Source organism: Notothenia rossii, assembly GCF_949606895.1.
Source record: "Notothenia rossii genome assembly, chromosome: 9".
Lineage (NCBI taxonomy): Eukaryota > Metazoa > Chordata > Actinopteri > Perciformes > Nototheniidae > Notothenia > Notothenia rossii.
Genome location: NC_136907.1, coordinates 46,764,946 through 46,778,542, shown reverse-complemented (window position 1 = coordinate 46,778,542; position 13,597 = coordinate 46,764,946). Strand labels below are relative to the sequence as shown.

The following is a 13,597-nucleotide window of genomic DNA, read 5'->3' as shown; positions in this document are numbered from 1 at the left end:
CCGCTCTCTTCACTGGCTCCCCATCAAACAACGCATCATCTTCAAAACACTCCTCCTCACCTATAAAGCCCTTCACCACCTAGCCCCCCCCTACCTCTCTGACCTCCTCATCCCCTACAACCCCCCCCGAGCCCTCCGATCCTCCTCCACTCTCTCCCTCACAGTACCACCATCAAGACTCAAAACATTTGGCAACAGAGCATTCTCCAGATCAGCACCCCGCCTCTGGAACTCCCTCCCCCAATCTGTCCGCCACTCTCCCACACTGTCTACCTTCAAAACCCAGCTGAAAACATACCTCTTCTCCCAAGCCTTCAACTTACCCTACCCCCCAACCCACTGACTTCACTCACACCCCACGCTGTATCTCTTATTCACCCCACGCTGCATCTCTTATTCATACATTCATCAACTTTTTCTTTCCTCTTTTCCATTATGTTGTCTTTTGCTCGTTGTCCTATGCTTGCTCCCCCCCTGTGTTGTCCTTTGCCTGTTCATGTAATGTTCATGTTCAATTTTCTTGTCCAATATGTTGTCTTCTGCCTGTTCACCCCCTTTCTGTACTTTTAATTTTTTTTGTAAGCGACTTTGGGTTATTGAAAAGCGCTATATAAATAAAAGTTATTATTTATTATTTATTAACTTCCGTGTTTCAAGTGTTTGCTTTGAACTGAGAGTTTCCAGGCTGGATAGAATATGTCAAACTTCCAGTCTGGTCAAACCTGATGTTGCTTCAGTGCAAAATTCTGGTGGTTATAATGTTTAGCATAATAGCTCAGTTGTCTTTATTATTGATGGTGTTGTATTCTTTTTTGATGTTGTAGAATATTTGTTTTAATTTGGCAACACTGCTTATCTTACGGTTTAAGATAATAGTTTGTTCAGAAACTAGCAGCGGTAAGTGCTTAGCTAACTCGCTAACCTCTTTTCACTCTCTGTCTGAAACCAGAGCCCAGTCTGCTCTGATTGGTTAGCTGGCCGGCTCTGTTGTGATCGGTCAACCCAACCGCTTAGAGATTTCCCGCCCCTTAGCCTATCATGTACAATGTGTTGGAGCGCTAGCCAATAGAACCACATGTGTTACATAGTGATGTCATTATGTTACAGGCAGGGGGGGGGAGCATCTACATGCACATAAACCTATACAACACACTACAGGGAATGGAAAACCCCCCCAAAAATAATAGGGCCTCTTTAACTCTTAGTTTGCATCTTCAAAATAACATAACTTAAACGTTATATCCTATTAGACAACAGTGCAACACTGTCATAATGAGCGTATAACATTTTTGTGACCTTGACCTGTATGCAGTCATGGTCAAAGAAAGTTAATCTTTCAAACCAAGTGGAAGAACATTCACCTGTCCTAACTCCGCTTCAACACTGGATCCATGTCTTAATCCGGAACTATTCTCTCGATTAAAATTCAAGTTCAAGTTTCAAATGTCTTCATGCTTAACTGGTTTTCAAAAGAAGTTTGAGATCATACACATATGGAGACCAATTTCCGCTGTTCTCTGTCTCTCTCACAAAGTTTTCTATCTTAAGCCTTGAGTTCGTTTGCGTCTCTGTCCAGAAACCAGAGGGATTTAAAGCAATCAGTAAGTAAGAGCCATTTGCATTGCTCTCTGGCTGTTGGCAGAATACAGGGAAGCAGTGGGAGTTGACCAATTCCTCCTCAAGCACCACTGACCTCTGCACTCCCCCCATTTACCTCATTCCAATTTTCACCCTCCCAGCCAGCCTGTGTGAGCTGAATGTTCAGTGAAGAGTGGGGGGATTAAGGAAGGAGGGAGGGAGGGGGGGGGGGGGGGGGACACAGGAAGAAAGGCAAACGGGGGCAGAGAGGAAGACAGGAGGATGAGACGGATCTGTGTTTATTGGCTTTCAGGGACTTGACTAACTAGCCCTATACTGTACAAAGCCAAGTGTGCCAACAATGCTGACCGACTTTAGCTGATGCTAATTAAGCTGAATACTTAACAGCCTGTTTTCAAGTCAGCACATTTTAAGGGTTTTATGTGCTGTTTACACGACAACGCAAATGGTTAAATCCGCTACTTTTCTCTTTCGTATAGCCCATTCATTCACATGAGGCACGGAAATGGTCCCCGCAAACGATTACGGGTCCCAATGTGGATAGATCTGCAAACGAAACGCTCGGGGGGACCAAACGGCTCCGTGTGTACGCCCTATACGATCATTTCCTGATAACGATGAAGCCATAGCCCCACCTCTGCTGCAACTGTTTTGATCCTGTGTGAAGTGTCAACCCAGTCTCATGGCATTTCGTGTTCGCCAAAACGATTTTTTATCTATTGATTCGTGTTCACCAACACGATTTTCCCCTTTTTTTCGTGTTGCACAGCACGATTTTAAAAGCAATGTATTTCTACTGGTAATGTGTTTCGTGCCTGCAGCACGTCTTTTTCTCCGGTCGGGTCGTGGAAGACTGGAAGCTGTGTGGTTCATAAAAATATGTTCTTACTCAATATCAAGCCACAATTATTGTTTTTATTTTAAATCGTATAATTTCGGACTTTTGTTTCAGTCTGTGAGGAAAATAAATGGGGCTCAGAGCCTCAGAATACTGAAATCTGTATTTTTTAAATCTTTTTTTCCTTCTAATTTGTTATTCTTTTCAAAATAACACACTGTTATTTACTCACCAATAACACACAATTATCCTTGCTTTTATTTAATGGTTTAATTCCATAATCTCTGGCTTTTTTGGCATCCGTCAGGAACTGAATTTCAAAATAAAAATAACCGGAAACAGACGTAGGCCTCTAGGAGTTTAGGATGGCCGAAGACACTACACTACCCATAATCCCCAGCTATCGTTTAGGACTACAGTCCCCATGATTAATCTTCAAGCTCTGGGATTGGATGTTGGAGTGGCAGTGCGCCAAGGTTACGCCGAGCGTCAAACAGCTGTTTGAAATGGAACGAAACCACGCCAGACTATCCAAAACTGGAATTGAACGCCCCCCCAGAACTACACATGCTGGCTATTGTGTTTCGCAAAATGTTGTATGGGACGTCTCTACAGAACGTTTTCTTTTTTCCCACAATTAGAAGTTGCCAGTATTAAACACATTGGTGTTATCAAATTTAAAACATATAATTAATAAATGGGTGAAAATCGCTTGTGTCCATAATGCGCAGCATTAATATATACCCACATGACAGCTCATTGTTACTTTGTAATTCTACTCCACTACAATTCAGAGGTTAACCTGGTATTTTTACTCCACTACACTTATTTGAGTTACTTTGCAGATTCTGATTAATGATGTGAAATATAAACAACCCTTAAATCAGACTTTAGTGAGTAAAATTCCGGTAAGGTGATTGTCAAGTGCCAACAATCAGGAGAGATATTTGATAGTTGGTGCTTGAGAAGACTAAACATGTATCTGCAATTGACATGAATGGAAACAAGTAATAAAGTATATTCATTACTTGTTATTCTCTACTAATAGTTAATTAAAGACTGTATATTATGGCTATTTTGCACATCCCTTTCAAGATTTCAAGATTTTCAAAGGTTTATTGACATATCATATACACAACTACGGTGTATGCAATGAATGAAAATCTTGGGTCACAGGTTCTTCAACAGCGCATTACAAGATATCTATCGATATGTGTGTACCTCCACCATTAAACATACATAAGAGTATAATTCATATGTATAATATCAGTTAAAATAAGTGATTCAACATAGTTAACATTGCAGGAAAGCAATTATTATATTAGACGTTAAAGAGCCTGTGACACGAACCCAACAACTGTTGTGCAATGAAATAGTGGGCTACTAGTAATCTCGAACCGTCAGTTTAAAAAAGAAAAAGCGATACCATTCCGATAAATATCAATAATTTCGAACATCGCGGGAAAATTCCTTCGACTCATTTTGAGGTTTTGGGGGAAGCCGGAAGTGACGTCAATGCGGGAACGCTTCACTGTGCGGCGAGAGAGCCAAACACGGACAAAGTGTGTTGTCATGCATAGAAATGGTGAATTACTGAGTTTAGGCACGTTAATAACGTTTTAATGAAGTTGACTACAGTATATTCATATTTGTCAGTGCTTTCATGTCAATTCGGCGAACATAAACATAAATGATCGTGGTGAAGATGATGATTAAATTAGGATTAAAAATCGGTAGTGAGAGCTGCTGAATTTCCTCCCGTCGGATGTGATATGAAAACAAATCGATTATTTTTTAAAACTCAAGTGGATGAAACTACATTTATTAGTGCTTTCATGTCAATTCGGCGAACATATGATACATTAAATGATCGTGAGGATGATGATTTAAAAATCTTTTGTTTGAACTGGTCTGCATTTCCTGATGAGAAAACAAACCTTAGCTTTTTGTAGTTGCAGTCAGTGGTGTAGTGGGCGTTGGACGCGGGGGTACGCCGTACCCCCACTTATTTGAAGCATGATTTCTTTTTTTAATAGTCTAATACATCTAAAATCATTGCCAGTGTTATCAGTTGCAAGTGTGTGTTTGTTGTAATAATGACAAAAACATAATAGGCAGATTTCACAGTAATTATAATAAAAACGTAGCTCAAGCATTTATGCAACTTGATTTGAAGCGTGTGTGTGTGAGGGGCAGAACTGTGTGTGTAGGGTGACCAGGTGTCCCGCACTGTGTGGGACTGCACACACAGCATTTTTATTATTTTTCCCGCGTCCCACACATTGAGACTATGTCCCACATTTGAGTGATAGTCGCGCAGAAAGGCCGGATCGGTTCGCTGACAGCCGGCACCGCCCTTTATTATTATATTGTCTAAACGGCATCATGTAAATTGCGCTGACAGGCGACACAGAGATCCCCAAGCCCCCCCCCGTTGACAGTTCACGAGCGCGTCCATAGTGTCTCCCGTCCACCCACCACCCCGTCCACCCAGTAAAAACATCCCCACTACACCACTGGTTGTAGTAGTACACCAACATGGATTTTTTTACCACAATGTTGGGGAAATTAATGGATAAAATGCACGGATTATTATTATTATTATTATTCCCACTCCGATCGGGACACTAGGTCCACCGTTTCCCCGCAGCGAGGCTCCCCCCGTTGACAGTTTACGTGGGCTGGGCTGGGTGCAGTGGCGGACTGGCCATCGGGACGAATCCCGATGGGCCGGTACCGAAGTGGGCCGGTCGAGAGTCCCGGGCTGATTTTTAGTCCCAGTCCACCACTGGCTACATGACCGTATGATCGCCCATATTGACGCACCTAATTCCTAAACTTCTAACAGATACAAAATAAACCGATCCTTCAGCCTCATATGAGCTCTCAGACACGTTCAAAATTAAACTGTCCTCGTTGTCTGAGCTTGCTGCTGTGTGCCCCATCGTGCGTTCACATGCAGATGCTGGGATCCTGAACGGTGCAGCTGGAGCGCTGTGCCCGCAATGACGTCACACATAATTTGGCGGGACTTGAAGAATCCCCGAGAAGATCTAGAAAATTGTCAACATTGAGGGGCAGATTAATGGTTATCAAAGTACAAATATCCAAAATCAGTTCAGTAACGGTTTTCAAGGGGACAATATTTACTCAAATTGATGGGTTTGGATGATGGGGGAAACTCGTGTCACAGGCTCTTTAAGTACTTTGTCAGGCTTAATATTTATCTGTAGATAGATACCCCCAAAGTTTTTTTCTTATTTAAAAGAAGACCTTCATCTAAAGTATTATTTAATGTTTAAATAAAGGTTCATTCGTTTTTCTGTTTTGCACCTCCTTCTATTAATATCTTTGTACATCCTGCACTAAACTGTTTTATTGTAGAGATCACTTATACACTCAAAGAAATGAAATGTTAGATTGACTTAATCCAGTTATGTCAACCGGTTGCACGTAACAAGGCTATAAGTAAATAGGATACAGACTAATATTTACTTCTTGCAATTAAGTCAATCTTACCTAAGCATCTTAATTAAATTCTACATCATACAGTTATGTTGTATTTGCTTAAATTGTTGTTTTTACTTAACCCAATTATGTTGTATTTACTTAAAGTGTGCACTGATTTACCTAACACAGTTAGGTTGTAATTACTTAACACAAATTAGCTCCATTTATGTTGTAGGATTGTGTTATTTGCACTCAACATACTTTAATCCAAATTGCTCTATCAATATAAGTAATTCAAATGACTACATTTCAGTAATTTGTATCCCCCTCACTTTATTTAAAATGTTCATTTTAGACAAAGTGCAATAACATTGCATTTTGCAAACAACTATCTGAATTGCGACAACAATTCAACAACAAAAAAACACTTCACTCCGACAGCCCAATGGTGGTAGGTGCACATATTAGAATTGTAAAGCTCTTTGCGTAAAAAACCCACAGCTGCTGAATTTGACAGTGACGAGAAACACGAGTGACTCAAGAAGTTAACATGTGGGCTGAAAAGCTACAACAATGACTTATTATATTAACATTTTATAAAATGCAACTTTACTATGAAGTATGGTGTTTTTAATGTCTTTCCAAACACTTCGATGAAACACATCACATAATATTGCTCAAGCACATAATGTGTTACAGTAAATCATGAACATATGCCTTGAACTTTCAAAAGCAGAAACACAATTGTGTGTGTCTGTTTGTGTGTCTGTGTGTGTGTCTGTGTGTGCGGTGTGGCTCTGTGTGTGGGTTGTGTGGTGTGTGCGTGTGTGTGAGAGAATGTACCGAGATGGAAATTAACTGGACATTATCTCTGTCACAATATTTTGTCCTTGGGATTACTCTTGTAATCTGTTTTTCAGAACCTGCACATTGGTTGACAGTCTGTTGCCATCCAACCCCATCAATGCTTTTGGAATGAATTCAAATGTATGTTTCAGCTCCTTGGGGTGGCTCAGATTGAGGCTGTAAACCAGTCCAAGCAGTACTGCCCATCCATTTGCCAAGTATTTCAGCTCTTGCAGCACTCCAACACCCTCGATGATGACACCAACATCCGCAAGTGGTTCCCCGGGCTCTGCTCCTTCGTGTTTCACGAGATAGAGTCCCAATACCATTGGCTCCATTTGTGTTGTTGGAAGTTCAACCTCCTAAAGTGGGATTAGAACATAGTATTCATGATTATCAGTATGAGAACTAGCCCTGACACACATCATTTTATAATATGAAACAAATGAGCAAATCCTTTTGTTATTTTCCATTGTAAATACATACATGTAGTTGTGAATGTACATGAACAATATAACCAAAGTAGCAGCAAATACTTTGAATAAAAAACAAATTCAATTATTTAAGTAGTTATTTTTGCTTTTAATTTAAAGAGGACATATTATGCAAATGTTCAGGTGTATATCAGTATGTAGTGTCTCTACTTTAAAGAGTCCTCTCCTGCTGATGTTCAGGTGTATATCAGTATGTAGTGTCTCTACTTTAAAGAGTCCTCTCCTGCTGATTTTCAGGTGTATATCAGCATGTAGTGTCTCTACTTTAAAGAGTCCTCTCCTGCTGATGTTCAGGTGTATATCAGTATACAGTGTCTCTACTTTAAAGAGTCCTCTCCTGCTGATGTTCAGGTGTATATCAGTATGTAGTGTCTCTACTTTAAAGAGTCCTCTCCTGCTGATGTTCAGGTGTATATCAGTATGTAGTGTCTCTACTTTAAAGTTTTTATATATATATATATATATCTGTGTTTGGCTATGTTTCAACTTACCAAATATTCCTTTATAAAGCTCTCTGAACTTTCATTCATGTAGACGCAGAGCGCTTTAAGGATACAGTCCCGTCGTGTTTCAACTGTGGGATCCTGAGGGACAAACACATTTTCAAAATCTTCACACAAGAATACTGATTATGCTTGTGTGCTGATTTTTGGCAAGTCAAAGAAAGGGGGTCAGAGAGGTTAAAATATATTTATATGAGAAGGACAACAAGAGAGAGAGATAAAGAGAATATGGTGTTGCAGGGCCAAAACTACAACATTTAATACAACTATACCGTGTCCATGGCTGCCATGATCAGGCCCAAATTGTGTCCTGCTGTTCCCCCCTTCTTTTTGAAAATCTTCATCGACTGAGACGAATGGCGATCCAGTTGAGACATGAAGGTAAGCAGCAGCGGAACGGTGGTGATGCGGGTGAATTCTGCGTTTACCTGCAACACATTGTGATACAGGTTAAAATGTTTTGTTTAAAGCTGTTGCATCTATAATAATATCCATCAAGTGTCATAGCAGAAAGGACAGGAGTTCATCAACTGGTGTAAACCAAACAAAGAAGTTCAGCTGAGGTTATTTTCTTATACATGTGCATCTATTAAAATATTTAAAAAATCACCTCGCTATCCGAAAACAGAGCTGGCCATCTCTCTCCGAACTCTGGGATGAAGGGCTTGTCCTGAAGGATTTTTAATTTATAGTGCTTCAGTATTTGGTACCTTGTAGATTGAGTCTCAGTACACTGTTTGCATCTCCACATTCAAAACCTAAAGAAAAAGAGAAATGTGTTAATGATCAAAATGTACTGTAAATAACAACTATTATTGCAGCTATTAACATCATTCAGGGTGTGAGGTGCAGGATATAGCAGCCCATTACTGGATCTGGAAAAATTACTCAGATCCTGTACTAAAGTAAAAGTATAAATACTCCATTACTTGCTATAGTCCCAAGTTCAAAATAATACTTAAGGTTAAGCACCAAAGTGTTATTAGCCAAATATAATCAAGTATCAAAAGAAAAAGTACTTTGTGCAGAATGCCTTTTGTAAAAGGGTTGCATCATTATAGAATAAAAATGAATGTTCTTATAATAAAAAAATCTACATATATACAAGATGTGTTAATGTTGTGATTTGTTAATATAGAGCACATTTTGGAAAGAACTGAGTAAATTAGTAGTAAATGTATGTGAATATAAACATTATCTAAAAAGGTAACTACAAGTGTCAAATAAATGTAGTGTAGTAAAATTACAATATTTCCCACTGAAATGTAATTGAGTAGAAGTACAGAGTAGCAGAAAATGGAAATACTCAAGTTTATTTCTGTGGTACTTGTACTTTGTGCAGTAATGTAAATGTAGTTGGTTACATTCCACCACTGATCTTAAACACGGCATGTGGTTGGAGCTGAAGCCAACTTAGAACATTGTTTGTTTTAACTGACAAATCCTACTCATTTAGCCTTCAACTTATTTGGAGACGTGAAGGATACTCACTGTTCTTTTGAGCTACCGGCTTTCATCGATACTTTTGGCTACTCCTCAACAACTTGGAAATCTGAAATTCAAAGTTGGAGAACTAGTCACACAATGAACTTCATGCCAAAAATAATTAATCCTGTATACTATCATTACAAATAAAAATGTTGCAACTGCCACAAACATTCGCTTGGCTCGGCACCCAGAGTAACACCCCTTCAGCAGCCGCAGTAGTCTCAGCTAGGGATGGGGCCGATCCGATCCAGTATCGGTATCGGGTTCCGATATCAACGTAATTCACGTATCGGAAATTTCCGATCCATACCCCTAGATTTCCGATCCACACATTATGCTGAAAAGATTCTCCGTGCACGGTTCTGGTATGTTGCTTTGCTACTGCAAGATGTGGAATGGATTTCCTAAACGGGGCCATCTCAGTGATCACAGTAGCCTAGGCACGCCCCCGTTCAAGAATTCCATGCCATAGTTTGCAACAAGCAAGCAGTCGAACGTTGAGCGGTCTGGTCTCTGGCCGGGTAATTAGTGCTAACTATTTTGTTGCTAACTATCAATATGTCTGCTGTATGGCAATACTTTTCTCTCGATTCACTGCAAAGCAATACAGCAACATGTAATGTTTGCAAAGCCGTTATATCCAGAGGTGGACGCTCCGTTGCGACATACAATACTACAAACCTAATAAAACACCTGCAGAAGCACCACCCTAAAGAGCACGATGAGTTCTTAGCCGTGAGGGGGCTGAAAGCACAGACTAGCCGTCAGGAGTCACTTCTACAGTCATTCGAAAGACAAGGTAAACTCTCACCAGACAACGTGAAAGCTAAAGAAATAACTGGGAAGGTACTGAACTTCATCGTACTCGATGACCAACCATTATCAGTGGTCGAAAATGAAGGTTTTCGCGGCCTGATGGAACATTTGCAGCCAAGATATAGTTTACCATCGAGGAGATATTTGTCAGAGACTGCGCTACCTGAACTTTACAACCGAGTGTCAACCAAGTTAGCCGACAAGTTAAAGGGAGTCCCAAATCTGAGCTTTACGACAGACATTTGGACGTCAGATGTCTGCCCAATGTCACTGATAAGTCTTACAGTGCACTGGATTGACCGCGAGACATACAGGCTTTGTAGTGCCGTGCTCCAAGTAAAGAAGTGCAGAGGCTCCCACAACCGTGCAACAATCGCAGCATCCATTACAGAAATGCTAAACAACTGGGGGATCCCACTGGAAAAGGTACATGCTATTCTGCGAGACAACGCGAGCAACATGAAGGCAGCAATGCAAGACATGTCCGTTTCTAACCTCGGCTGTTTCTCTCACTCACTGCAGCTCGTTGTGAATGAGGGTCTCATATCACAGCGCAGCGTTAGCGACGCCTTGGCAAACAGCCGAAAAATCGTAGCTCACTTTAAGCATTCACAACTTGCACAGTCTCGCCTGGAAGACCTGCAGCGTGAAATGCAAGCGGGAACAGCGACGAACCCTTCTCGCCTGGTTCAAGATGTGCAGACTAGATGGAATAGTTCCTATTACATGATCAAGAGCATCTTGAAAGAGAAACGACCCCTCTGTGCCTATGCTGCCGACCACAACTTACCAGCAACACTGTCAGCCAACGACTGGGCTTTGCTTGAAAAAACAGCGACTGTGCTGGAGCCCTTCGAGGAGTTAACCAGGAAAATCAGCTCGGCGACCTCCACTGCAGCCGAAGTAATTCCAGCCGTCACAGTTTTACAACGCCTGCTCGCAGAGAATACCAATACCGACAGCGGCATCAAAACAATGAAAAGTACGCTTCTCCAAGCTGTCAACCGGCGTTTCAGCGACATCGAAAGTGAGCCACTCTATGCTCTTGCCACTTTAGTGGACGCTCGATACAAGGACAGGTAAGGCATTTTTTGTTGCAATTTAATCAAAATGCTGCTGAATCAAGTGTTAACATATTCCTAACTTTAACGTGAATATTTCTTAATGATATTAACTTAATGTAAACTAAAAGTAATTGGATAACGGGGAAGTGTGTGTGTGTGTGTGTGTGTGTGTGTGTGTGTGTGTGTGTGCGTGTGTGTGTGGGTGTGTGTGTGGGTGTGGGTGTGTGTGTGTGTGTGTGTGTGTGTGTGTGTGTGTGTGTGTGTGTGTGTGTGTGTTTGTGTTTGTCTGCCTGCATGCCCAGCTGTATAACTTGTACTCAATGTTTCTTCTTCTGTGTGTGTGTGTGTGTCAGATTCTTTACAAGTGGAGAAGCTGCCAGGAGGGGGAAGGTTCTCCTGATTCAAGAGCTGGAGAAGATGGAGCAAGCACTCACTGATGATGCTGGGACAACGGTGGCTGAGCCAGCTAAGAAGATTGCTTGCATGGAAGCTGGGCCAAGCACTGGTGTTCCTCCAGGCAAAATGAAAAGCAGCTTCAGCAGTCTATATGACAAAATTTTGGAGGAGCATGATGAACCTGCAGGAGGTAGTGGTACCCAGACTGCGGTCACACAAATGCAGATGTTCTTAAAGGAACCAACTATAGGTGAGGCAGACAGCCCTTTTCAATACTGGGCAAACCACCATGCTCGGTTTCCCCTCATTGCTGCAGTTGCCACAAAGTTCCTGAGTGCCCCTTCAACCAGTGTGGAAAGTGAAAGACTTTTCAGCACAGCATCCAATATCGTGGATGAAAAGAGAAATCGCCTGACAGCAGAGCGGGCAGAAATGCTAATCTTCCTAAAAAAGAACCTGACAATGTTTAAGTGAAAGTGGTTGATCCTGGCCTCACTGTTATTTTATGTGTTATGTTATCTCAGATAGTGCTGCTGCACTTCATTTGTTTGTTTTGTTAAGACAATGTTTTACCCATTATGGGTTGCTGAGGTGAATAAATATTGAAGGCCAACTTGAAATCCTGCTTGCGTGTAGTTTGTTAACAGTAAAGATGATGATCATGTATGTCCTCATAAATGTAAGGGCTATTTTTTGGAGGTTTAGTAGGCTACAACTTCTACTTAAGTGCTTCCTGTGCCAGTATACTTTGGTCTATCATCAAGTGGCTGGTATAATTTGAAAGATCAAGACTGTTATCAGAGATATCGGAATAGTATCGGTATCGGCAGATATCCAAATTTAGTTATCGGAATCGGATCGGAAGTGAAAATATGTGTATCGGTGCATCCCTAGTCTCAGCAAATAGTGGCATCTGCGGCGGAATTACCTGCCACTACCACGATTTAATCTTGCTCTCTCTGATTATGATAAAGAAACACGTTTTCGGGTGAATTCCGTGTCTATTTAAGAGCTGTCTTAAGTGAAGATGTGCTTGTTGAGTGCGTTCCTTTACATGCTTTAAATAATTCACACTTTGATATTCCTCACCGACATAATTAACGTAACGACCGGGCACGGCTCCGGCTGACGCAACATTACAGTGCAGATGGGAATTTTCTTTCTTCCAAATAAGCTTTACAATTTAACAAAAAAATCTCCCTCAGGGCGTTGCACTTGATGAAGTTATTTTTAACAGACTTAGAAGACCTTAACTGACTATGACCTTTTTGGCATTTCCAACCAGGCTCTCAAATCTTTAAATCAAGCACATTTAAAACACATTTTTTTAAAAGGAGGGAAAAAGCGTTTCCACTTGGTTAGAGATAAAAGCTAAGCTGACATTAATAATTATAAACACATCAAGCTAAAATCATTAAATACATAACGATTTCAGACAAAGCTAGAAATTTCACCTCTTTTGTGACATATTCTAACACTTTTAAGTGCAAGGGAACATCATTAAGAAGATACCGTTAAGCTAGCTGTAAGCTAGGCTGCACCGCTTTTCAAATCTATCATCAAAGTATAGTTGGTAGCAGGGAAATCAAAAATACACATCAACTTTTGTGTTTCAGGAACCGTTTGTGTTTAATATATGTTAATATTTAAGAAACTTACCATAAAATCGCAGGAAGGCACAGGAAAGGGAAAAATACGCGGTTCTGTCATCCACATCTCAAAGTCACAGGATCCAAATGACGCATGTGCCCGGTCTTACAGCGCATGTGCTGAGAAAGTACAGCAAGCACTTTGGGACAATCAGGGCGTTTTAAATAACCTTACAATTTAAATACAACACAACGTGGTAATGTAATCCCAAAACGTTGATCTTTTACATAAATGCAATTAAAGTCTCTTGATTTAATTGTGAAAAGTGCTTAGTAGTTTCAATATAAAAAAAGCAATTAATGCAAACAACATCCATATTTCATTTCTTAGAGTGTAGTATCTTCTTGATTTTGTATATTCTATATTTCTATCACAGACCTTCTACTTTCCCCCTATGAAAGTATGTACTCATAATATTCTTTTAATCAAATATAACACATAAAAACAATAATT

General features: G+C 40.6%; 2 protein-coding genes across 3 annotated transcripts in view; both read right to left on the bottom strand.

Moving 5' to 3' along the window:
• LOC307018147 (uncharacterized protein) overlaps positions 1 to 13,597 on the bottom strand; it is a 460,756-nt gene that overhangs the window by 37,779 nt on the left and 409,380 nt on the right. The gene's annotated exons all lie outside the window — the stretch shown is intronic.
• On the bottom strand, positions 6,216 to 13,253 carry LOC307017832 (uncharacterized protein). Of its 2 annotated transcripts, XM_079647669.1 has the most exons (6): positions 13,154 to 13,253; positions 9,222 to 9,282; positions 8,341 to 8,488; positions 8,003 to 8,158; positions 7,719 to 7,811; positions 6,216 to 7,095 (listed from the first exon to the last, which is right to left on the bottom strand). In XM_079647669.1, exons 3-6 carry the CDS (start codon positions 8,479 to 8,481, stop codon positions 6,784 to 6,786), a joined length of 702 nt encoding a protein of 233 aa, XP_079503795.1. In that variant the 5' UTR covers positions 8,482 to 8,488; positions 9,222 to 9,282; positions 13,154 to 13,253; the 3' UTR covers positions 6,216 to 6,783. The 2 variants fall into 2 exon arrangements, with proteins under 2 accessions (XP_079503795.1, XP_079503796.1); XM_079647670.1 differs by lacking the exon at positions 9,222 to 9,282 and having other exon boundaries at positions 13,154 to 13,222.

Excerpts from the sequence above, each read along its gene's own strand:
- LOC307017832 (XM_079647669.1), bottom strand. The coding sequence starts at position 8,481 with ATGTGGAGATGCAAACAGTGTACTGAGACTCAATCTACAAGGTACCAA. Across the intron at positions 8,159-8,340 it reads CTCTGTTTTCGGATAGCGAG|GTAAACGCAGAATTCACCCG; the intron begins GTGATTTTTTAA and ends AATGTGTTGCAG. Across the intron at positions 7,812-8,002 it reads TCATGGCAGCCATGGACACG|GATCCCACAGTTGAAACACG; the intron begins GTATAGTTGTAT and ends TTTGTCCCTCAG.